Raw genomic sequence first — 27,463 nt, 5'->3', positions numbered from 1 at the left:
TTGCCTTTTCATACCACAATGGCAGTGTAAGCATACATTAACCTTGTGATTTGCTATAATACACCTGCTTCTCTGCAGGTCTGCTGCCCAGTCAGTCATTACCAAGGCAATAATGGTACCCTTGGTTATTCTTATCTAAACACAGGATTTCACATTTATCTCATGATTTGCATTGTATTTTTCCATACCAGTCTCCCACCTGTTAAATCCCCCAACTAAGACTTAGACACTGTCCAGTGTACTCACAGCCCAATTCTGATTTCTGACATCTAGAACAAATCTTATGCCTACTTATTCATTCAGGAATGAAAATAAGAATACTGTGCTCAGTACCTTCCTCAACTTATTCCTCCAGTGTAAGAGCTCTTATATAACAAACTTGTCTGATAACAACTTCATGTAGACCATGCTTCTCCCAGTTTTCTTGTAAAAATGTCATGCGGAATAGTGCCAAAAGCCTTACTATGCCTAGGCTATACTATTCACTTTTCCTTCCTTTCCGTCCCTTTCTCTTAGGACGTTACAGAAGGATATACGAATGGTTTTGTCTTCTGCTTGCTGAACAGAGACTAGCTCTGAGTAATTTCAATATGCAAGTTGGGCGCTGAAGTTCCCCTGACAATCTATTTGAAGTTTTAAAAATCTGGCCCTTTGAGCAATTCCACAATAGGGCCATACGGACTGACTGCTAACAGGATTAGGTCTCCTAAGCAAAACATGGAATATGAAGTAGGGCTTATTTAGGCAGAAATTGAAGTTTCTATCATAATCCCCAAACACCTTGTTTGTTTACTTCCTAACACTAAAGAAGTGTTAACTCCACTGAACCTATTATTTTTATTTGACAGTTTTTCAGGGGCCCAAAGTACATTTCTAAAAGTGTTTTTGATTTTATCAAAAAGCAAAAGCTAGGTTTTCTCCTTAACAGCTCTCTGGGTAAAGTTGGACCTGTAGCTATCCTCAGGACTGGCTAGCCCACACTGAAAGTTTTGGATGCTTTATATAATGCAAGAATAACTAAAACTTTGTGTTTGTTGTGTTTCACTTTAGCTGGGATCATGGGTTTGGACCTCCAATTCTTCTTCTAAGAAAATTCTAATGGTTGGGATACCTTGTATGAAGGAGGAGCAGTAGGGTACATTACTACAAGCTATTACTTTTCCCTGAATAAGTCCTGGGGAATGGAACCCAGAACCCAGTCACTCGTCTGGCTACAGAGCAATGCTCACTCACATTTATCTGATTCCTGAATCCTTTTTCAAAACAGCTTCAGTGATGGCAGAAAGTACCCCCTGCTTCAGCTGTAAGCTGAGCCTGTATAACCACCAACTTTTGCAATGTTGTTTTGAATAGCTGTAGAAAGAGAAATCGATAATTCAGGTCTCATATATCCTGCATTAGTGCACTAACCTCAGACTATTTTATAAGGCAGCAAGGAAAAGATGAGAGTAAAGATATAGGAAGCTTCATGTAAATTAAAAAAAAAAAAAAAAGAAACACCCTTTTCATATTTTTATAAACACTCAGAAAACATCCAGAAATATCATCTAGTTAAGGCTGGCTTCACTGCCGAAACTATCTACCTACCAGATGGATTTTAGCAACTCTTCAGAACTATTTTTGTGTTATTCTTCTTATGTATGTTTCAGTCCTCATTTTCTTCTTTTTCAGATCTTGACTGCCTCAAAAATTTCTAGACTCGTTTTAAGGGACCTGCCTAACATAAACAAACCATACATGAAGCAGAAGTTTGCTGTAAGTGGCTTTGCCAGCAAATGTCAAAATCAATGTATCCTTCATCATTTTCAAGTGTTAAGTATTACTTGCCATTGCTCATAATACAGAAAATTCAGTATGAATCAGGTTGCGGCCACCTTGTACTCCTCTCTGGCACCTCTGCAATCTTACCTGGTAGCAATAACTCTTCACCAGGCCTGGCTGTGTGGACCAACAGGCTAGTTCCCCTAATTCCTTCAAGAGTTGGTATCACTGAAATTTTGACTCACTGATTACATGCCCATGCTGCTGGAAGCAGTCAATCAGTGAATCACCTAATGGAACAATTTCTTCCTGTGCTGTGCTCACCAGCACTTTGATGCCACTTTCTGCAGGCAAGCATTTTGTTTGATAAACCCCAGATTGCTGTGTCTCTTAGTCATTACTTTGACAAGTATTTCATTTTTATTCTTTTAATTGATTCTTCAGCTTTCTTGTTGACCCAAGGAGTGTACAAGAAAAAATGGAAGATAAAACGTCCTTGCCTCACCACTCTCTTGGGAATAGATACACTTTAGACTGGACTGAAGTTTAAAGGAGAGTTTATATTACCATTCTTCCCTAGAAGAGACATTTCTTATTTCCCGTCCACCTGCCTTATGAATGTACATGGTAAAGGACTGTATTTTATTTTTTGACAAACCTAGTCTTTATTGAAACATCAAAACTCACTGGAATCAAACACTGCTGGGAAAAGTTTTGTCAGGGATTTCTTTCAAATCCAAGATAAAACTTGCCACCATGAGGAGAAAACAAATGACACTCCTTACCCCAGCTCACCCAATTCCCCCCAGCTCAGTGAGCAGATGATGGACCACAGTTTGCTCCCCTGCATTTCATGGAGGAGGTCAGGGTTAGAAAGCAGAGGTCTCACAGTGTGAGGCCAAATGGATTCCACAGAAGGGCCGAGTCCCCTCTGCCACAGTCTGCGTGAATAGATGAATAATTAGTTTCTCCAGAGCCAGGCTGATTAGTGACTTGATTGATTAAAACTCTCCACATTAAAGGCACTAATCAGAGGACCACTGAATCTGTCTCCTAAATCTCAGCTCAAATAGTTTTTAACTATACACAACTCTTTAAAAAAAAAAACAGACAAACTCAGCTACAATTGACCTGCATAACCTGGCTGCATAAACTTATCTATGGGAGTCTCAAGAGTCTTACCCTGGCTCCCTGAATTAGGATTTCAACACACATTTTCTTCCTCATATCCTAAGCACTACAGCTTCGAAGGCTGTCTGTTTCTGACCATTTGTGAAAAAAAAGCAAAAACAACCAAAAACCCCACATAACTGCATTTCCTTACTCTATTAAAAAGATATGGTAATTTTTGCTCTTGGCTTAGCCTCTCCTCTTTCCTTAAACCCGCTGAGTCCCTTGATATGTGTGCTACATCCTGAAGGCCTTCAGTTGCTCACACAGACAACATGGCCCCAAGTGTCACGGTTGCTGTACCCAAGTCCTTGATGTGAATTCTCAGTTGTCCAAACATAAAACTTTGCCCAGAAAGCACTGCCACCTTTTTGCTGCCTGCAAACACCATGATCTGCTTTAGTTACAGCCCACAGAGAAACATCCATGGCCACACAAAAGAAAGAAAAGCTTCAGCAACACAGCTTTAGGTTGAGGGGAGGCCTGATGGCGGCTGCAGCTCCTCACAGGGAGCGGAGGGCAGCACTGACCTCTGCTCTGTGTGACAGGGAACAGCATGGAGCTGTGACAGGGGAGGGCAGCTGGGGGTGAGGGAAAGGGTCTGCAGCACAGGGCGGTGGGCATGGAACAGCCTGCCCAGGGCTGTGGGCTCGGCCTCAACCTGCTGGAGTTCAAGGAGCATTTGACAGCGCTCTCAGACATTGGGCTTGGATGTTGAGTGGTGCTGTGTGGAACCAGAAGTTGGACTCGATGACCCTTTTGAGTCCATTCCAACATGGGATGTTCTGTGATTCTGTGAAATCCTCACCTTTGATCAGGCTGCAACACTGTATGTATACATAAAACATGCATGAGACTGCAAATGACTATGAAGCTGCAGCTCAGATAGCAAACTAGGCTCCAGGTTTAGTTCTTTTTGTGCCCTAATATGAACAAAATTGAGTAATTTGGCACTTTGATTTGAAGACAGTGGGAGGTGGAAAATCCACCTGATCCCTGCGAACTTCTAACAAACTGTAAAATTAACATTTGTCCTTCCTTTCTTAGTTTGCACACACGCAAACCCCGTGGTGGTGAGCTAGTAGGAATAATTATCTCCTGGATATATTAAGATTTTCCAACAGAATGAAGATGGAAGAAAGAACTGCTTTATAACAATGTTTGTAACATTTTTTTTAGCAAAGGGATGTGTGTATATTCTGTCTCCTCCAAGCAATCATTAAAGATAGCTGGCTACATGGAGAAGCTATGTGAAACAAACATTTATGTCTCTGAGTTAAATGCTTAATAGCTCAACTCATTTCCTTTACTGAGTATTGTGAAGAAAAATCATATCTCTCCTTCGGTGCATCTAGCTAGGTAGATCTAGCTAGGTACAGGTTGTTCCTAAGCATGTAACCAAATTACAATATATATACATATATAAAGGATGTTCCTGTACTGAGGACTCCCAGAATATTATGAGTTCAGGAGTTTCAAGAGACATCAAAAGGCATACAGTGGATGCAATGCTATTCACCCTTTATCTACAAATTGCTTTAATTATCCAGCAGTGTCTGACAACAGTATTTCCAGTTTTACATTGAATTATTTTTAGTGACTTCTCTCAAGTTTTATCTCAACAGCCTCCTTGCCGATATTCCTACCCTTACAGTACCTAGTTCTTCAAATCCCAATGCAGAAGAATGGGAAAATTTTAAGACCTATTATAAAACAAATGTTCTTAATGCCAAAAATTGATTACTATGATGATTCTAGGCTTCATTCATTTTCAGGAAAACTCTGCATAAAACTCTATAGGAATTTCATAGCTCATCAAGAATATCAATAATAAATTTTTTCTCTGTGTCAGGGACATTACACTACCTGAATTTATTCATTATGTAGCATCAGGAAATCAGTGATTTTAGTATTAGATTTAAATTTTAGTATGGACTAATAGAACAGTAATTAATATAAAGTCCTATTTCAGAGACTATGGTCACTTTCATACGATCATGTTTGATTTCAGGTCTAATCATTAAACTCCATACCCCCTTCTCATTTATCACATACAGCCCTCCCTTTAACTTGTTTCAGAAAGGAGATGTAGCAATTAGCTCCTGTTTTTTTCCTAGCTAACCATCTTATTATGTAAAGTTGGTGCCAACAAGAACTTCTATTGACAACTTTCAATTTTAATCCCCTGTGTCTCCCTGCTCCTTGAAAGTCATCTCACCTATGAGAAAAATGGTAATTAAGACAACAGTGGAAAACAACAACACTTGGTGTTCAGACTGTTCAGTAGTTTACTACCAGTAATTGGCTCTTCACTGCAGGATGGTGTCATAAATTTTAATTGTGATTTTTCAACCAAGCGTATAATGCAGCTCTTCATAGATACTTTAATGAATGCTTGCTGCTCCTTTACTGATTGCTGTATATTTACACTACTAACATTAGTAACAGAGTTCCAGCATGAACTATACTTGAATTCAATATTTAAACTTAAATTTTTATCACTCAATGCAGGGCCTGTTTTTTATGTGAAGTTTTTACAAAGCACCTCCAAAACCGTAAGAAGAAAAAGATAAACTATGGGATTTATTTATTCCAGGTGAAGTGAATGAGCTCAAAATAAAATATGATGTTTAGCAAGTTTAACCACCGTGCTACACAAAATAAACTTTTCAAATATTTATAATTGGGCCTAAATTTCAGTGTTAATCTATGGTTCAACAGCCAGAACATTTACAATGTACATTCACAATGTACAACAATAGTTTTATACTACAGTAACCAGCTGGAACAAATGGGAGTTATAGCAATATAAAACTCCAGCAAAGCTGTGATTAAACACATATAGGTCCCTATGGCATGTAACTATAGTAGTTGCATAAGTAAAGACATAAGGGTTCAAAACCAGAGCTCAAGAAAGGAGGTGAGGCCAGTGGAGAAAGAAAGCTGCAATTTATCCCCACTGATCAGAAGAGTATAAGACTACATACCTCTTTAGCTGCTGCACTGCTTTTTCTGTTTGCAACGCTATCACGCCAAGCTTAGCCATCACTATTTGCAAGTTAAGAAACATAAGACAAAAAAATGGGGTGGATGAAGAAACAAAAGGAGGAAAGAACAAAGAAAGGCAGCTATCGAAAAATCCATCAGTATTGAAGTTGTAATAGCCTAGAGTTTTCTTGAACATTAGTTCTTTTTCACTTTTTATTCACTTACCAACATCGGGATCAGTAGCTTGGACTCTTGTTAGCAAAGCTTTAGTGGCTGTATTCTCATAGACACAAGCGGTGTAGTGATCAGATGAAAACACTGGTGGATTATCATTAACATCTTCTAAAATAAGATGGATTTCTGACTGGCAAAACCTGCCACCACCATCTGTAGCTCGAGCAATCAAGTTGTACACAGGGATTTTCTCTCGGTCCAGTGGGGCCAAGGATTTCAGCTCACCTAAAATTGATTAAAAGCAGCAGTCACCATTACAGCTGTAGCAACGTCACTAATTTCTGTCAGTGGGCATATCCCGAATACACATATTTCACTGGAATTTAAAAGAGGAAGAAATAGCCTTGCTTATTCCAATCAACGAATTAAAAACTTCCAGCTGTCTCACTTCTGCCTCCTCTCCACTCAACTAAATAGTCTGGCATTATGGGTGCAGGGAGGACAAGCCCTCATAGTAGCTTTTGAAGGCATACAGAGTAATATGGTATGGTTTTACAAGTCTGTTTTCATTACTCTCAAGATTAAAAGACTTCATGATAAAGGGAAGCACCCTAAATCTACTGATGACACTAGCCATACTGAGCTGCAAAGTTTTCTAATGCTACCGTTCAAAATAAAGCCAATAATGTCCTCTCTTTTCCACATATTTTAACCTCCAACCACCTCTGAATTTCTGATATCCTTTCTCTCACAAATTCTAGGTATAAAAAGAATGTTTTTCTCACATGCTATAAAAACCAAGAAGCCCAGACCAATGTGGAAGAAGTAAATTCTAAAGGACTGTGCTGGCAGCTTCCTCTCTTCTGCACCAAGAGAGCCCCACACATCTCTGACCTAACTGGGCCTGGCTGGGAAACAGAAGGGTCAGTATCGATGGTCCTGAATACAGCTGGCCAACAAACCCAGTCCTCCTTCTGCTAGCAATGCAGCACTTCTGCTTCAGAAGTGCTCATCCATGCCTTCCAGAACAGGAACAACTGACTGATAACCAAACATACCCTGATTCTGCCCAAACCCTTGCTGCTGGTGTTGAGGGGATTATGTTAAAATATTTAGTTGTCACCTTACCATTTTCTGGATCTAAGAAAAATTTATTGTTCCCAGGACCGTAAAGAGAGTAGCGAATTTCACCGTTGGACCCAATGTCAGCATCTTTAGCACTGATTTTTAGAATGACTTTGTTTGAAGGAATGTCTTCAGGAAACAGTGCTGTGTATGCAACCTAGAGATAAAAACAGAAGTGTAAATTATGCAATAACAGTATTTTATAGCCTTTGCAAATTTCTTTTTTTTTTAAAAAAAACCAAAAAACTATCTAGTGCATTTTTCTGTAAAGGAAACAATTTAACAATTTTCCTTTTTGTAACATGTCCCTAGAAATTCAAATCAGTGTTCAGCTTTGAGGTGTCACAAAAACACTGCCAAATTATGACTCTTAACAGGGTTAATGTTAGGCATAAAATACAGTCACATTTTCCATCTTCCATTTCTTTCATTGACACCTGTGAAATGGAAACTTTGTTAAGCGTGCTAATGAAGACAGCTGTTTTTATCACATCATCCAGCAATACTGAGAGAGATAAAGACTAATTCTTCTGAGTGGTGCTTGCAATGACAATGGTCCACTGATGATACTGTAATGATGATAATTACATACAGAAACGTATAAATAAGATTTTGTGAGCAGTACCATTAAGGAAATAGAGTTTTCATAGTGTCTTTTCTTTTGCACACACCTTTCAATTGCATTAATATTAGTCCTCACATTATCTTTCCACAGAATAAGAGGGAGATGATGCTGTGAGAGCAGTGGTCAGGCCACACTGCCTGCATGACTGACAATGCGAAGGTAAGTTACATTCTTCTATCTCTTCTGCTAGGTCTGGCTGCTAGCCACTTGGTATGATCAGAAAGGCTGGAGTTAGCTTAGATTCCACTGCCTTTGCGAGGCCATTGTCCTTTCACCTTGGCTCTTTCATCCTGCTTCTCTCTAGGATGCTCTAGTTCCTTCACATAAGACCTTCAGGCTGAAAATGGACACCTGCAAATCCAACAGTGGCATCCACTGGGAATCCATCACTTTCAGCACAATAGTCAATTGCAGTGGGTTTTGCTAACTCACCTGTTCACAAACCGGGCTGTTATCATTAACGTCAGTGACAGTCACTTCCACTGCAGCTTGGGTTACAAAGAGGCCATCTGTGGCAGTGATGTTCAGATAATAAACGTCTTGCTCTTCCCGATCTAGTGGCCTTTTTACGTAAACCTTCCACTCATTCTGAACCAGTCCTAGAGCAAACTTCCCTTTGGGATTCCCCCCTGCAATAAGACAAGAAACATGCAACAGGCAAGGACATCCCTTCAGAGCTCCCATTTGATTTAAACACAAACACAGATTCATCTTAGAGGATGTGGAATATGCAGTTGTCATTTGTTTTACGGTGATAGGTGCATTTCAACTTGCAGACTCGAGAAGTCTGTAATGAGATTATGCTCTCTGTGTTTATTGCCCCCTGAATGTCTTGTATGAAAGTGAACCAATAACTTTCCACGGAAACAAAATCCATTTAGCAGAGCTGAAGATGATCTCTTGTTTAGTTCCCCTTAAGGGCAATCAAATTCAAACTGTGAACAATCAATAGTCCTCTCAGGCTGGTACAATTGTCTTTCCACTTAGTCTCAGGAGAGGATGTAATACACCACGGCTCTTGTTACCAAGACAATTTCATTAGCTGTTGATTATGCAATCAAGGACTGGAAGTAGGTTCTATTAAGGAATCCTCTAATGAAAGCTTTATCATACAGCTGTGCCAATTCTTCTGCTCATTAAAATTCAAGTTTTAAAAAAAGTTTACATGACACAGGAAGACACATTAGTATTAAAATAGTTCTAACAAGAGGTCATTTGAGGAGCAGTCGGAAGATAAGCACTGCAATTACATCAAATGTATCAGAGGGTGAAAGCACAGAGAGCCAGCAAGGACTGCAGAAATCGAAGCAGAACAGCTTTTTGTCATGCTGTACCACTGACACTGAGCCTTGCAGGGTTGCTCTTCCACGTCATTAAATTGCACGGGGACAACAACAGGCTGGAAGAAGGAACTATTGTGCCCTCATCATCCTCAGGAAGGAAGGATGGACATCTCACACACAGAAAGACATGAGGAATAAAAGCAGGCACAATTCTTTGTTAATGTTTGTGAGTTATTTCCATGTTTATTTGAAATGGGACAGTCCTCTGCCTGCTCTGTGAAATAAAAACCACTGTCAATTTTGGCTGGATGGTTGCACTTAGAGAATCACAATCAATGGCTCAATGTCCAAGTAGAAACCGGATCTCCACAGGGATTGGTGTTGAGACCAGTGCTATTTAACATCTCTGTAGGTGGCACAGACAGTGGCATCAAGTGCTCCCTCAGCAAGTTTGCAGAAGACACCAAGCTGAGTGGTGCAGTTGATACACTAGAGGGAAGGGATGCTCTCCAGAGGGACCTGGACAGGCTTGAGAGGTGGGCCCATTCCAACCTTGTGAAGTTCAAGGCCAAATACAAGGTCCTGACACTGGGCTGGGGCAATCTCAAGTACGGATACAGGTTGGGTGGAGAATGGCTTGAGAGCAGCCCTGAGGAGAAGGATTTGGGTGTCGACTGATGAAAGATTCAACATGAGCTGGCAATGTGTGCTTGCAGCCAAGAAGGCCAACTGTATCCTGGGTTGCATCAAGAACAGCCTGACCAGCAAATCAAGAGAGGTGATTCTGCCCCTCTGCTCTGGACTACTGTGTCCAGTTCTGGGGCCCCAACATAAGAATAGCATGGAGCTGCTGGAGAGGGTAGAGAGGAGGGCCACAAAGATGATCAGAGGGCTGTAGCACTTCTCCTATGAGAACAGGCTAAGAGAGCTGGGGCTCTTCAGCCTGGAGAAGGCTGGTCTGGGGGGACCTCTCACTGGGTAGTGAGAGAAGTACCCCTTCCAGTACCTGAACGGGGCCTACAGGAGAGCTGGTGAGGGACATTTTATAAGAGCAGGTAGTGAGAGGATGAGGAGAAATGGTTTTAAACTGGAAGAGGGCAGATGTAGACTAGATACTGGGAAAAAAATTCTTTACCGTGAGAGTGGTGAGACACTGGAACACGTTGGAAGAAGCTGAGGATGACCCACCCTAGAGGCATTCAAGGCCAGGTTGGATGGGGCTGTGAGCAACCTGGTCTAGAGGGAGGTGTCCCTGCTTACAGCACTGGGACTGGAACTAGACGATCTTCAAGGTCCCTTCCAACCCAAACCATTCTATGATTCTATGAATCACCGCTCTGCGAGCTTGTTCTCACCCCCCCTGTCAGAGAGGACAGGCGATCTTTTAAGCCAAGTACCCAGTCCTCTGTAAACAGAATCTAACCTAAGTCTGTAATGTAATTTATAACACAATGTAGCTTGCAACATATCTGTAAAAGCAGACCTGTACATTTAACGATTAGGACAGAGCACAAAATAATTGTAGCAAACTCATTCATTAGAGGAATTGCCTGTAAGAAAGAGACAGACTCTTTAGGAGGATGCACTGTGACAGGACAAGGGGAAATGGTTTCCAACTACAACAGGAGAGATTTAGATTGGATATAAGGAAAATGTTTCTTACACTAAGAGTGCTGAGGCAATGGCATAGGTTGACCAGAGACGTGGTGGATGCCCCTCCATGGAGACACTCAAGGTCTGGCTGGATGGGGCTCTGAGAACCTGATGAAGCTGTAGGTGTCCCTGTTCATTGCAAAGTGGTTGGACCGGATGGCCTTTAAGGGTTCCATCCAACTCAAATGATTCAATGATGATTATATGATAAAAAATTATCATGCGTCTCGATTGGCTAACTTTAACTTCAGCTAACCCAGTACTACTTCCCTTCAATATTAAGCCTGTTTTTCTGTACAGAAATGCTATTTCATAACTGTTTTCCATGTTTCTCACATATAAAAGTGGTATAGAAATATTAAGGACATGATACTTATTCTTTCTTGTGGCAGGATCAAGAATGTCAAACATGCCATGTTTGGTTTTGCTCACAAGTTATTCAGAGTCCTGACATGTGTCAGCGGATTTGTCCAAATTTAATGGCAAGATGAGATTTTTAAACCTTCCTCTCTAGTGCTTATGTTCAATGTTTGAGTGGGCAAGTATTTAAAAAAAAAAAACACACACAAATCCAAGATAGAAAAAGTGCTTTTGGGGGGCTGAATTTACTTGAGCTGCCTCTGCTGTCAAGTGATTAGCTGTCACTGCTGCTGCTTTGGGTGTCACAGTTCTGTCAGTTCCCTGGGATCTTAGCAAAACATAAGAGATCTGAACTTAAAACTGAGCTTAAAATGGAGCAAGAAAGTGTAATGCACGTTTCTTGCCTTCTTTGTACATCAAAAAGCAGAAAAGAGGTCACAGGCTGTAATCTGTGCCTTTTTCATTAGCTACCAATGACAAGATAGACTGGTTTCTGTTTGATATGAAAGCTGTTAAGTTGAGACAGGCTGAGCAAATCTTCCCTGTTAAGCATCACCATTTGTGCCAACTGCAATTGTGCAAAAAAAAACAACGTTGTAATGAATAAGATTTCCAGAAAATTAGTCAGATACATATTATAATTATAAAAGGCCCTGAAGTCATATAGAGCACAAAACCAATTTATCAACCATAGATAACACGGATATTTTCTGCTGATAGAAAATCACCTTTTTAGGTCACAAAGCCGAGCACATTTCAATTTTCCCACTAATTTCTATGACAGTTTGGAATAATCATCAGAGAACTTGGATAGACCTTATTTAACCCGTTGTTTGGTACAAACCAATTTCTCCTAAAAAGGGTTACATACCACGTTGATGTGCACTGATGGCCAGAGCTGAATACAACCCAAGGCAATGAGAATCTACCCACTGGCTTGTGTCTTAATGTGACTGTCTAAGAAAGTAGACCCCTGCTGATTAACATTAAATTCTCTCTATTCAGTTCAGCATCAGCACAAAAAAGCGTAACTCTCCTTTAGAAAAGGCTGTAATCTTGTCACAGTGAGTTTTATGTTGTATACCATTAATAAAAATGGTCTTAAGCACTCCTATTTAGCTTCATGATATCAATCAGTGCTTTCCTGCATATTATTTCCTTTGTAAAACGAAATGATTAACTGTCCAGAGCTACTGTGAAGCACTACACTCCAAGTACGGCTATCCCATGGCTAAGTAAGGAGGAAAGGTAAAATCTAATTAAAATCAGCTTGTGGCTTTTGTGGCTGGCATTTACAATAGCTCAAAGCAATTTTAAAATCACTGTTGCTTTGTTGTTAATGGAATACTTCTAGAACCACACATAGGAATTTTGGCAATATGTATTAAAAATGGTCCCTGAGATCCCTTTCTTTCCCTGTTTACTTTACTAGAAGAGTACTGCTTGGAATGAACTGTGCAACACGCAGTACACATGCAAAACAGTTTATCTGCATGCTTTTTCACTACTGCTTCCTTCATTTTTCAGTTCTCAGGAGTGGCTATATAGTTTCTTAATAGGAGACAAAGTTGTACTATACAGGTAATGGAATTAACAAGCTGGAAAGACTGAAATAATGCCAAGGCAATATTCTAAAAACAGGAAAGGCAAAAAAATCCACACTGTGGCTCAGGGAACCATTTCCCAGTACTTCTGTGAGAGTACATATGTCTTGATGCAGATCTCATTCTGCAGTGATTAATTAACTTTTTCACTAATATATGTAAGCAGATTCAGTATCCTAGGGGTGTTCTAATTAATTAGTTTTTCGCTCTGAATAATGTAGCTTTTCTAAAGGGGAGCCTCCTGACTGCATGTATTAATGGGTTCTTTAAAATCTGTTGGCAGTTTTCTTATGTTCTGCTTTGAATGTCACAACAGTGAAGTGCTAGCTACAAAAAACACTCCAGTAACTTTCCAGAATGGCTTTGAGGCTAGAAGAATCAGCCTTATCTTTTATCTTTTGTTACATGAAGTTTAAATAATACTCTCTCTCCCTTCCTACTCAGCAAATAGTACAAAGCAAATCAAGCTCAAGTTTGGGAAAAGAAAGAAAACAGCCAGATACAAATGATATGCAGAGACACAGTGATCCAAAACAAACAGATCCTGACACACATCATTACTAAAGCACACACAGAGGGAATTATAACAGCCAAAAGGGAACAGAACACTAGAAGTCAACAGTGTCAGTTTTCACAACAATATCCTGATCTGGGAGGGAGAACTGAATATTTACTAACTTATTTATTTAGATTCTCTCTTACGTTCATGCATCTGTTTAGATACTTTCAAATCCTAATTAGAACTCCAGGCGTTTGTGCAGCAGAAAATCAATAGTTTTAACTTTAAGATGTTGCCGTCAAAATGACAAACTCAGTCCTCACATCTTTGTTACTGTGAAGTTGTCCCTCAGTCTGCAGTACAAGTCTGCAGTACAAGTCTTCCACAAAGGTTTAGGCACACAGATCTCCAGAACGCCAGGATTTCAAATATAAAATTAACAAACAAACAAACAAGTCTGTTTGCTCACAGTGGGCAATTGACCCAGCAAGGTAATTACTGCACATAACACTAGAACTTTCTCCCCCCAGAAGTAACAAACACACTAAATTCTTTCTATTTAGTTCAACCAAATACAAACGCTTGTCTCTTCTTCAATTTACATGTCTGATGGCACCTAATTAAAAGCACTGGGGAACGGGAAACACTTTACAGGGTGAGAGTACTAGGAACTCACATTCTTCTCGTGGCTCTTCCTAGTTTAGAATCACAGAATCATGGAATCATTAAAGTTGAAAAGACCACAAAGATCAACTAGTCCAACCTTCAGCCCACGTCACTCACTGTGACGTCTGCCCTTCCCTTGAACACCTCCAGGGACAGTGACTCCACCACCCCCTGGGCAGCCTGTACCAGTGCCTCACCACTCTTTCTGAGAAGAAATTTGTCCTATTATCCAACCACATTTCAGTCTCAGTAGTATGAAGCTGGCTTTAGGATGGCTCAATATCCTACCTAAACATTGGCGCAGCCCTTGTGCTTGTCAAACTGCCTCAAGTTACACAGGCGGTGAGTTCAAATGGGCCTTCAAAAGAAAAACACTATGCTCCCTAAACACACTTGTATCACCTAAGCTTTCTGTTGATTTTAAGATTTTTGTTACACTTTTTCTCTGTGAAATCTCCACTTACTACTGAGCCTCAAATAACAAATGGTAACTACAGAATTTTTTTCCACCATCAAATGCTGATGAAACTTGGTTTGAAAATGGCAATTTCCTGCTAGTAATTGTGGAAATCAATCCTACAAAGAAGGAGTTCAAAACAGAATAGTTATATCCACCAGAATGTATCTTCTCCTTTTCAAAGTTGATCAGAAAGACACAGTAAGGGTTTGTGTTTCTTAAAAAAAAAAGCACAAAGTGCTTATTAATAATCACATCTGACCCGGAATGTCACTTCCTTTCATCCCCTAGATCTTTCCTTTCCATCTCTTTTCTGTGTGTTACTTTCCAAGCGATGCATTTGCACAAAGCTGGTTTTGATGGATCCAAATGTCATTCTCATAATTTGTCTTCTTTCCCCTTTTTGTCAGTGTCCTCTTTTACCTCAGTTTGTTTATTGTATTCATGGAAATTACGAGACCCCCAAATGCCTCCAAAAGGACAGCATTTGAATAATCACACAGTTAATCTGACTCCATGAAAAATTCAAGTGCAGTTCCCAAGGTTCACTTGGAGTGAAGTGTGAATAGACTCATTAATTAAACTACACTTAAGTATGTTTTAATATTTTAATTAAGAAAAACTCTAATTTCTCTAAGTGCATCTTCTGAATTCAAAGGATATATTCAGACCGAGGAGATTCTGAGCTCATATGCCTTAGAAATTGTGCAATGGGCACTGTAGAAAGTTTGAGGCTTTGACATCAAATGTTTTCAGAAGCAACAAAAAACCAAAATATATGGCATTTTGAAGTGTGGTACAAATTAAGGTCCAGAAGGATATAAAACTGTAAATCATATGTTACTGTTACTATTCAAAAGTCCAATTTCTGCATAGGAATCTGAAGAAAACAGATTAATACATAACTAAAAGCATAATTAATTAGAAGAGATGACTAAAAGTCTTTAGAACAAAGAGAAAACAGTACCTTCAGCTAATTGTCAGCATATAGTAAAATATTTTTGTTACAAATATGAAGGATTTGCATTTCCTATAGCACTTTCTATCTTGACATCTCAAAATTCCTTAAAATATTACAAAATGACTAGAATGAAGCATTGCTTATTTAGTTTTAGTTATGTGGAAACCCAGATACTGCCAGCTAACGCACCTTGCTTAGAGCCTCCAGATCCTGTGCTTAACGCACAAGTCTGCTCTTTGCTTCTCCTTCTAATATCCTACCACACACCACACCACAAACACAGCAGCCCTTAGGAAACTTAAAACTGAATTCAGGCTCTTATATAAGTAGTCAGAATGGATTTCTGGCTGCACTGAGGAGACTACTTGAGATGTGTAACAGGCACTCTACAGCTAACTGGAAGATCCCACCTGTCTCTACAAAGCATCCCACTGTCACTTCCAGTTTGGTAACCAACAAAGAAGCACAAGTCTTGTCCTCCAGAGAAAAATATACAAACTGTTATCCTGTGAATTGTCATCCTTGTAATTTTTGCCCACTGCCTTCTATCTATATGCTGTCTTGCGTGATACCAGTCCTATGAGGTGTACTAAATGTGAATCTGGCCAATAATATGGTTATTACTGTGTAATTAGAAATAGCTCTTGGACGGTGAAGTTTAGGGGGAATGACAAAGTGGTTCCCTAAAAAAATCTATTGGACAATGCAAGCTGCAGGCAGAAAAATAACCGTAGCACCTCATCACTCATAATATGCTCACATAAAATCCAGCCTGAATCTAGGAGAAAAGAAAGATAATAAAATACAGCACAATAGGAAAGAGCATTTTGAAAAATATGTTAGTAATGTAATTGAAATTGCCTCATGCTGTATATAACAATGTGTGGCAGCTAACCAGTATTTCAGAGTGGATTACCATTTCCCTAGACAGAAATCTGTGCTGATAAGAAACGGTATTCCCTGCTTGCTCCAATGTGCACTGCATTTTTTTTTTAATAAGTAAAATAATTTCAAAATTATTCCTGTAGCATTTTTCTATCTCAAAAATAAAAATGCTATTTAAAAACATGTAGATGTTTGAAAATGCAAATATTTTCTCCTTAAGAATTAAAAGTTCTTCTCTTTGTCTGAAACCTTGTAACTTACAAGCTGGTGCAGCAATTGTGATGGGTTGACTGCACTGCAGCAAATCATGAAGAATTATTCTTGGAAATTAGAATCATCCAAACAAACACAGAAACACACAGATGCAAACACACATTCCCTTTGGCTGTTTTCCCTTTCCTGTTTTACTAGTTGCTGCAAAAGTCCATACAAATTAAGGATACAGAGGTTGAAGGGAGATGTAAGTGTCAGATTTACCTTGATAATTTAGCTGAAACCCTTCTAATCTTTCTCCGGCAATGGACAAACACACAGTTCTTCAATACAGCCGTTTGTGGGAAGAAAGCATGCTTGTTGTTTCTTACCTGTAATATGGAAGCTGACCTGCCGGTTGACATCAGATGTGTCTTCATCCCACGTGCTAAGGACAGCCACCACCTCCCCGGGGGGGTCACTCTCCTTCACAGACCCTCTGTACACCTCGTGCTCAAAGACAGGTGCGTTATCATTTATGTCCGTCACAGCAACTGAGACCAAGGTGGTTGATGACAGGGATAATGTTTCCCCCAGATCTGAGGCCACCACTGCGAAAGTGAAAGTGGGATCTTTCTCATGGTCCAGATCCTTCAGTGTGCTGATCCAGCCACTGTTGCTATCAATGGTGAAAGCTTCTGTGATTTTTTCCAGCTCCGATTCCACTGCAAGTGTATATGTGACCTGCCCATTTGCACTTGAGTCTACATCAACTGCTTTAACTTGCATAAGTTTTGTTCCTATAGGCATCCCTTCCATTATTATGGCATCATAGCTAGCTGTTTCAAACACAGGCTTGTTATCATTTACATCCAACACCTTAACCTCCACATCCACCGTCAGGACAATGTCTACTTTGTCTAACTGAATGGTGGCTGCCACTCTGAAGTGAAAAGCAGAATTTGTCTCATGGTCAAGTCTCTTATCCAGTTTTATTAGCCCTGTATCTTGTTCAATGACAAATATGCCATCTTTATTGTTTTCTGTCAGCTCTCCATTAACTGTGCTATACAAAGCCCCCTGATTAGGCACAATATGCACAATGTCAATGGTGCTGCCTATGAGGGTGTCTTCTGCTAAGGTGAAGGAATACTGAGGTTGGGAAAAGGACGGCAAAATCGTTTCTGGAGGTAAAACATGGATGTAGACAGGGATGAGAGAATGCTTCACAGGAATGCCACCATCAACTGCTTTGACAAAGAATGACAGAACTGTGTTTTTCAGTTGATTAAAGCTACCCTTGGTGACCATCCATCCATTGTCTGGATCTATTTCAAGCAGATCAGCTACTGAAACTGAGGCCTCACTATACAGAGAATAGGTAATTCTAGAATTGGCTCCATCATCTGGATCTACTGCTTGCACTTGGGTCACCAAGTAACCCTTCCCAACATCCGCTTTGACACTTGCTCGGTATTCAACTGTCATAAACTGGGGAGCATTGTCATTCTCATCCACTACTATCACTCTCACAGTGCAAAACGTCGTCCTGCCACCTCCATCAAGTGCTCTCAGAAATATCCCGATATCACTTTCCAGCAAGTTCTCCCGGTCTAAGCGTTCGGTTGTCAGGATCTGCCCGTTGCTATCAATCAAAAATCGGTCCTTGGCAAAGTCGTTTATTATGGAGTAGCTTATCTGGCCATAAACACCTGAATCTCCATCTGTGGCCTTCACATGGAGCACTTTAGTTCCAGGAGCTGCATTTTCTCTGACCTCTGCAACATAAACACTCTGTGAAAACACAGGGCTGTAGAGGTTGGCACCAAGGATCTGAATATGCACCTGAGCTGTGCTGGTGAACAACCCATCTGAGACAGAGACATTTAGGCTGTACATAGGCTCCATCCTCTGCTTCCGATGGTTGGAAAGGGTGATTACACCACTCTTGCTATCCATAATGAAACTGGTCCGATCATTTCCTGATAGAATACTGTACTCCAGTCGGTCAAAATCGGAGCTGTCAGCATCAGAGGCTTGGACACAAGTCACAAAATGACCCCGAGGTGCCAGCTCACTCACATACGATTCGTATATCAGCTGGTTAAAAACAGGAGGGTTATCATTCATATCTGTTATTGAAATACTAACAAGAACCTCACTGCTAAGTGGTGGGAATCCATTATCGGTTGCCCTGACTTTCAAGCTGCACTGCTGTATGAGTTCATGATCCAACATACGTGCTGTCAGAATTAAGCCACTTGTGCTGTCTATATGGAAATAATCTGTGCTGTTAAAGGTGTCTTGGACTATCTGATACTGCACAATTTTGTTATTGTCAGAGTCAGCATCAGTAGCAACAACCTGCAATACAGGAGTCCCAATCAAAGATGCTTCAGACAGAGTAGCATTGTAAGCTGACTGATCAAAAACTGGAGGATTATCGTTGACGTCATTAATGACCAAGTCCACAGTGACTTCAGCTCGAGCACCAGTGAGGGCATCGCTGGCTCGCACCATGAGCTTGAAAAGAGAATTTATTTCATAGTCCAATGGGCTGATGACACTTAGAACCCCAGTATCAAAGTCAATATTAAACTGGTTATAAGGATCTCCTTCAACAATGATATAAATGATACCCTGGCCTTCTGGACTGGTTGCATTTATGCTTAAAATTGGTGTGTGGATTTCTACGTCTTCATTCACAGAGGCTGTGTAGAAGGGCTTGTCAAACACAGGCATAGCTTTGTTAACAATAGTAATGGGGAGCTCTACTGAAGCAGACAGTGATGGGTTGCCACCATCTTTTGCAAGAATTACAACCAAATACTCTATATTAGATAAGTCAGAATTGAAAGCTTCTTTTAGAGTGACACTACCAGTTCCCCTATCTATTTCAAAATGTCCATAGTCTTCCTTCAGAAGATACGACACGTCACCATTTTCATCCTTATCTTTATCAATAGCCGTCACTCGATATATCAGGGTACCAGGCTCAGCATCAACTTGCACAGCAGCGTAGTATGGAAGCCCTACAAACACCGGTGCATTGTCATTTATATCCTCAATGTAAACCCTCACTACCACTCGAGCAACACGAAGGTGGTCCAGTTCACGGCTTGCTTCCACCACCAATTCATATAGCTCTTGTTCCTCTCGATCAAAGGATATACCAGTTGTCTGAATGACTCCTGAGGTGGATTTGATTTTAAATTTGTTGCCTGGGTTCAATATGCTGTACTTCAAGGGCTCATTAAGACGGTTACCAACAGCATTTACCACAGCGATCTTTGTGATGTTGGTGGTGTTTTCTGAGATAGAAGTAGAATAAAAGCTCTGTGTGAAATGTAGCCCGCTATCCATGGCTTCTTTTACCATTACTGTCACCATAGCAGTGCTGTAAAATTTCCCGTCAGATACTCTTACTATTAGCATATAATGGTCTTTGGAGAGACTACTGTTCCTAATGGTGAGTACGCCTGTGTTTGAGTCAATCAAAAAATGATCCATATTGCCTTCAATTAGACTATATGTGAGTTCAGGAGGGATCTCTGAATCTGGGTCTGTAGCCTTGACTTTGAGAACCTCAACACCAACATATGTGGGCAGAAGCAAGACAGTCTCAAACACTGCTTGACTGAAGACTGGTGAGTTGTCATTGACATCAGTTACCTCAATGGTAACTTCGACAGGACTCTCTGCTGTAAGCTGGGGATTTCCACTATCTCTAACATGAACATGGAAGTGGAAGTGGGCTATTGTTTCGTGATCTAAATTTGCAATTGTTCTGATTGCACCCGTGCTGGAATCTACCGTGAAATACTTCTTTGCAGTAGATTCAACAATCTGGTAGACAAGCAAGGCATTCTGGTTACTGTCAGCATCAGTGGCACGAATCACAAGGGGACTGTTATTTGCACTCCGGACAATGCTGTTTATGGGAGCAGCTTCACTTATGCTGCCTGAGTACTGAGAGAAGAGAAAAACTGGAGGGTTATCATTTTCATCAACAATCTGAATGTTCACTGTGGCATTTGATGCCATCCCTGCCATATTTGTTGCCTGTACAATGAGTTGATAGAAGGAAGCACGTTCATAATCAAGGGCCTTTTGACTGGTGATGACTCCAGAATATGGGTTTATAGCGAAGATTCCATCCACATTCCCATCTTTAATCTCATAAACTAATGTGGACTGACTGATTGCGGAAAGAGAGATGACAGAAGTACCAATATCCACATTTTCATTAACCTCAGCTTGGTATTCTTTTAGGGTAAACTTAGGGTGGGAGTTATCTGCCATTGTCACCGATATCCGTACAATTGCTGTTGCAGACAGGGGTGGAGAACCCTGATCAGCCACTTTAACCGACAGAACAAACTGTCCCATTGTAGTCAGGTCTGGCTCCTTCAGTAATGTAATGATCCCTAAAACTGGTTCAATCTTGAATGTGTTTCCTGTATTTCCTAAAACATAAACATTGCAAGCAAGTTAGAAATGAAATACAATACATTCAAATGATTATTATGGAGCAATTAGTGGCAATTTATCAAAGACAGTTGTCTTGTAAAAAAAAAAAACAACACACAACCAGTGTAAAATAATTCCAAAGGACATTCCAGACTTCCGTTCTCAAAATCAGGCCCCTTCAGTAACATTACAGGTACTCAAATATTCAAAAAGTTGGGTGCTGGTATTTATTATTTTGATGCTGAGTTTTAGCATTGCAGTACCTGGTGAATGTACACTACTCCCACCAAACAAGGAAAAAGCATGTCTAAATTACGGGAGTTAGTCAACTACATGTACACCTAAGGCAATGAAATTAGATCAGAGTCTAGCAAGCCAATTACATGACAAATGGGTAACAACTCAGTCCCTTAATTGAAAGGGATATTAAGCAACCGTGGAGAAGATTACAGTAGTTCAAGACTCAAAGAACTGCATATAGAAAGGTTAAAGTGGCATTTAGAAAAATAAAATTGAACAAATAGCAAAGAAAAGAGATTAAAGTATCCAGTGGCACAAAGGTTTATTGTATGATCCCTGAGGAGGAGAATCTAGATGAATGAGACTTAGCAGAAAATGTCATGAAATGTCTGTTATAACATACAAGCACAGACACCACTGACTGCATAAAGGTGAAAAGAGTGAGTTTGGAAAGGGACCTTCTCAAGGGCCTTTTTTCCACTTTTTACATAGCCATACTGCCTGCCTCTTCTTTAGCAAGGCAAAACTATTGCTATGATCCCTACCTGCAATTACAGACTGCTTTTATTAAACAACTGGTATTTTGTTGGCTCCTTGAGTGCCTGCTTAAAGGATAGGATGCTGTGTGCGCAGATGGCTTGGATAGGCGTTCAGATTCTTTTTCTGAATTTGATTCTAAAAGCAAACTGAGTTTGTACTGAGCTACAGTGATTCCAATCATTATAACATGTCCCTGCTGTTGTGATAATTTATACTTTAATATGGAGAATTGCTTGCAATCCATGAGGCGGAGAGGATCATGTTTCAGGTAACTGGTGATAAATACAGATTTGTTTCAGTGGTGATTGCTACAGGTGCTGTGCAGGATTGTAGCTGAAATACCAAATACACAGAATCCTAAATGAAGACATTTAATGTGTATTATTTTAAAGATGTGATTCACTATTTGTTGTAAATTTTGGTACTTGGAGGCTAACTTAAGCTACATACTGCTGCACGTAGATCAATGCCAGTAGTAGCTTTCTATTTATATCCATCCTTTCAGATCTGTAGTTTACTTTGCTAGATAAAATAAAAATTGTGCTATTCACTGAGGAGCTGAGATTCTGCCAGAGATACAAATTCTCATAAAGATCACAGTATTTGTCTCATTTGCAGGTTGTCTCATTGCTACAAAAGCGGCTGTTGTTATTTTATCAGACTAGCAAATACAAAAGATTTGTAGCCACTGACTGCCTTATGTAAGGCCAGAGCTGGTTCTTCTCCCTTAGGAATTAGTTTTGAAATTTCACAGAAATTACTTTCTTTACCAGTTGTTCTCTTCACACATAAGTGATACAAGTAATTCACTGGAATGAAGGGGCTGTATACAATTTGAATGCTGCAGTTCAAATCAGTATCTTTAACTGCACAGATTTTATAGATCACACAGCAGCAAAAGGCTGAATTTTGATGCATGTGGGATTTGAACATCTATGGATAGATAATGAATAATGATAGATAATAAAATAATGAATTGGGAGGGCATGGCTTATAGCAAATGGAAGTCTGAAGTCTGACACTGCAGAGAAAGCTCGTGCTGAAATAGAAACAGGTTGTAGTAGGAGAGCTTCTAGCAAAGAGAAAAAAAAACGCAGACTGAAAAAGAACCATCTGATAGTGAAAGCATCCCTTCTGATCTTTGTATTTTTGTCTGCATTACGTATTCTCTATCCAGTGTAATACAGCCACAGTTCTAGCTTTTTATGGCTTTTTATGTTACGTTGGCACCTAAAGGTGATTGCATTGGAGCCCATCAGAATAAGGCACTCAGAAAAAACTGGGAGTAGACTTGAGATACGTTGTCCCACAGAGCTGATCTGGTGTACTCAGGGTTTGTTCTGTAGGGCATTCTGCAGATAAGGATACTGATTTGAACAGTGCTGTCCTGCCTGGGCATGCGTAAAATTTTCAAGGCGACTGGAGAATACTGCAAAATCACTACTAAGACCAAAGTGCATAAAGGAAATATTAAGGGTTGGAATGCCAAGGTCTTTGTAGGATCACAAGAGTCTCACCTTTAGCTGCAAAAAATGTCACCCTCTGATTTGCTTAAAGGACTCTGTTTCCACAGAGCTACAGGATAATGACAGAAACTAAGACTCCTTGGTTCTTCTGTAAGCTTAGGGTTATATCAGCTAAATTTAAGGCTTGAGCTCAAACCATGTGAAGTTATATTAGCACAAGATGCCGTAAATATTCTTACTTCAGTACTTGTCTTTTGACCTGTTCCTAATTGACTCAAGCCATCCTAGTTAGTGAAAAGCTTTTGTAATAAGATCAGGATAAACAATGATTCTGGTGGATCAGTGTCAATGATGGGAAAGGCATGACGTCTGGTTAAAATGGGGACAACCTGCAGCATATGAAACCTCTGCTCAGGGCAACGTAGTCAAGTTTTGTTAGCATCATAATGGGAAGATTTGTATTACCAAAAAGCATAAAATGGAAATGCAACATTAAAAACCCCAAAGGTTACAATTTCCATTTCCTCGTCTTTTTCTCCCAGGCAGCTCACTTGCATATATGCTAATTATTTAACTTAGAGATAATGCCTAACTTCAGATCCATGTAAACCAGAGAAAGTTACATTTGCTTGCGTGAGTAGCAGACATAATGCAAATTCCCCATTGCCTTGCTGTTACACCAGCAAATATGATTTTGCTGTTTCAGTTTATATGGTAAATATAAGTATATAGATAATAACAATGAAAGTAATTTCATTCTGATATCACTGTGGCCTCTCTTAGGTTTTTATAGACATACATTCAAGAGCCATCATGTCACTAAATTACTGTGGCTTTGCTGGCCATTTATAGTCCCAATGCTCCTCTTATCCAAATACTGGAAAAGATGGCGGATTGTACAAGCCGTTGTGTCACTTTTTTGTGGAGGATCTACTGTGGACTACACTCAAGCCAGTAGCTTTCAATAACTTTTCTGTGATGGCTTTGAATGAGTGATTTAAAGGTAAAAGGATCATGGAGTGAATGTCAATGAGGTTCTGCGCCGACGCTCTGTTCTAACCTGCTTCAATAGTGTAGACAAGCTCTGCATTTTCTCCTTTGTCTTTGTCTAAAGCTGTGACCTGTAAAACTGCTGATCCCACAGCTGCTGATTCATATACTGAGGCTTCATACAGTGGGCTGGTGAAGTAAGGGCTGTGGTCATTGGAGTCTTCCACATTTATGATGACTCTGGCCAGGTTTCTTCTATAAGGGAATTCTTGATCTCGGACCTACAGAAAAAGTACGTAATGTACATCCTGGTATCCATCCATTAAAACTTCACTAATATTAGTTATCTGAGTGCTTTGAGGTCTATTTAATACAAAGCAATGTAATTACACTAGTCCGAAGGAACTTGCAGTCTAAAACACAATCACACATTGCACAGAGACAGTAAATATTAAAATTCAAGAAGCTCAGAGATTTTTCTTTTCAGTTGTAAAAAATTCATGGTAAGTAATCATTGTGATACGTTTTTGGATGACATCTTAAATTTAGTTCTAGGTTTCTTTTTTTGTAATACATGCTATACGGTCATGCCCTTACCCTAACACTCCTTGTTTCACAGACAAAGAAACCTTGCACATTGTTCCTTCTTTCAAAGAGCTATAGTGTGTAGAATTGTCTAGCTATCAGTCTGACATGTGGATTTTCCAGTGGACTTTTAAATATATAATATATTTAAATAATTATTTATATAATTAATAATTTAATATATTTTAAATAAATACATACCTTTTTGAAGATGATATCTACAGTAATCAGAGTAGAAATAAATTTAAGAAGTGCCAAGTACTCCCAACAGAAGTATCATTGAGAGAAAAGTCCCTCTCTCAACCTGATATTAAAACCTCAGCAACTCCTGATTCCTGGGCTACCCACTCAAAGTTGGCCCAGTGCCTCACACGTTGTGAACTGTTCCTTTACAGAACTGTTCTGCAGGGCTCCTAAGTACTTAAATAAATATCAATCTGCAATGTTTAAAAGGAAGGCAGATATTTTGTTATTAACTCCCACTTCATAATATACAACACTCACTTGAAACAGAGAGAATTAAATTCTGTAATCTATGCACACTAAGCAAAAAATGGTAGTAAATTTTTTTCTGTATATTCAAACACTTGGAAAGAGAAGTTGAAAACTACTTTGTATATCACTGATTATCTACTAAAATAAGTCTGTAAGCAAACTATAAATGAGGTCTGTATCCAGAGGGGCTGTAGCATTCTGTATGGCAAAAGAAATCATAGACTCATAGAAGAAAACAACACAGTTATCTCCTTGCGAGTAACTTCTCAAATACGTTTCGCCTCACTCCAGAAATACTGAAAATTACCTGGCCTGAGAAGACCAGATGCCAAGAGATTAAATAATTTCCTGCTTGCTCTCCTCTGAGATGGTAAATCATTTTGTATGAGGTGCAATGAATTCACAGTAAGTTTCACAGAAGTCCAAATAAAAAAGGTAAAATAAATACACAGCAGGGCAGGCAATATGAAATTAATGGCTACATACTGCAGTGAAAGTACTTTACTCAAGCAAAGACCAAGGCATGTTTGCACTGCAACAGCAGTGGTTGCGTCTTGAGCCAAGTGAATATTGCATTCTTACCATGACATTAAGGATGTGCTTATCTTGAGCTTCATGGTCTAATCTCTCCGCAGTATAGAGCACCCCAGCACTGGGATCAATTCTGAATTTTCTCATGCTGATTGCATCAATGCTGCTGTGAATAGTGTAGCTCAGTTTATGTTTTTCATCTCTGTCTATAGCTTCAATCTGCAGAATTTCAGTGTCGGGGAGGATGTCCTCTGAGATGGTGACATCATAACTTGGCTGAGAAAATTCCGGACCATTATCGTTGTTATCCAACACTTTGATAAAGACCTACAGTTAATGAAAGAAAAAAAACATTTGAAGTTACTGAAGTCTAGTCAGACTCCTGAACAGGCACCTGAAGAAATGTAATTGACTTTAGATAGCTGACTTTATGTTGTTGTATAGTGAGACTAGGAAACATAATTTAATATTAAATAGCTCAGATCTAAAGAAACTGTAAGGACTTTGGAGGCAAGATGTTCTAATTACTGAACCTACTTTAACAAAGAAGTATAGAAACTTTCAGTATCTATAGACTGGCAAATATTTCTGCAATGATAAATGGCATCGGTTCTGTTGTCCTTACAGTTCTGCTGGTTACTGCATTTTGCAGCTATTAAGGAATTTCCTTTTCCCCTTTTCCCCTCACTGTTAGTAAGACTATGAAAGAATCCTTATCAAGTTACTTAAACCCTTCCTTGATATGATCAAGATTACAAATCCTAAGAGTGTAAATCTTATATTGTTTTCTGCTCCATATCTTGTGTTGCGACCTACTAGCAATGTCAAAACATGCAAGTTGTGCCACATCTCAGGCTATGAGGACAGTGCCAGCCCTCCCCAGCTGGATCAGCACACACCAGCCAGACAGGTAACCTCCAGGCACTGGTGCCAAAAAGGACTACTTGTATAGCTTTGCTTGTCTTTTGCCAGTGATGTCTGGCTTTATAGCTGACAAATTTTTCCTTGAACATTGACTTGCAGTTTATGGATGGTGGGATTGCTGCTAAAAATGTGAATGAAAGCTACACCATTTGCATCAAGTCTGTCTTTGAAATTTGGGTACCAAGCCTTCAAGAAATGTGGAGAGGGAGAGGTCAGACAGAATAACAAACTGCGTGGGAAAGGCTGTGCCCAGGACTGTTCCCTAAGGCTAGAGGACTTGACTCATCCCTCATAATATTTTCTCTGTTGCTCTGGGAAGTACCTGGCCCTTTTTTAAGAAAGTACTTTATTACTTCACTTGATCAAACCTCATAAAGCCATATATTCTTAACAGAATAAAAATACAGTTATGCTTTTACTACAATATTGCAGAAACAGATGTTGGCCTCAGAGAGAAATGAAACTTTAGATTTCTCTGATCTTTGAAGAGTTTGCAGAATGCATTACCAGAAGGAACACAAGCAATTGTAAGCAGAGTCATAATGAACTAGCCTGGGAACTGTTTAAAAGACAGCTGAAATAAAATACTTTGTAAGTTAAATAGCATAGGGCTTCAACTGCACATTCCATGCTATTTAATTTTCAGCAGATTATGATACGCCAGAGTGAAGCAGAGAGAAGCCTTTATTAAGTTATGCTTCAGTCCTGGACAGATAGCAATAAAATTGGGGTGAAAACATACGTTGCTGAGGCTATAATAATGATGAAATGTTACAACACTTATATTCTTGCTGTAGCTATACAATATATCAAGGCATA

General features: G+C 39.7%; 1 protein-coding gene across 4 annotated transcripts in view; it reads right to left on the bottom strand.

Moving 5' to 3' along the window:
- The window catches only part of FAT3 (FAT atypical cadherin 3), a gene marked incomplete at both ends in the record, with an annotated part of 358,948 nt that overhangs the window by 56,686 nt on the left and 274,799 nt on the right, over window positions 1-27,463 (bottom strand). For all 4 annotated transcript variants that reach the window (XM_079536455.1, XM_079536457.1, XM_079536456.1 and 1 more), the window contains 6 exons: window positions 6,145-6,378; window positions 7,222-7,375; window positions 8,276-8,472; window positions 16,796-20,869; window positions 24,180-24,390; window positions 25,772-26,047. In XM_079536455.1, coding sequence (XP_079392581.1) covers window positions 6,145-6,378; window positions 7,222-7,375; window positions 8,276-8,472; window positions 16,796-20,869; window positions 24,180-24,390; window positions 25,772-26,047 — 5,146 coding nt within the window. The remainder of the gene's footprint in view (window positions 1-6,144; window positions 6,379-7,221; window positions 7,376-8,275; window positions 8,473-16,795; window positions 20,870-24,179; window positions 24,391-25,771; window positions 26,048-27,463) is intronic.

This window comes from Tetrao urogallus, assembly GCF_951394365.1.
Source record: "Tetrao urogallus genome assembly, chromosome: 1".
In the NCBI taxonomy this organism is placed as follows: domain Eukaryota; kingdom Metazoa; phylum Chordata; class Aves; order Galliformes; family Phasianidae; genus Tetrao; species Tetrao urogallus.
The sequence above is the reverse complement of the archived record's forward strand: the minus strand, read 5'-3'. Positions and strand labels throughout refer to the sequence as shown.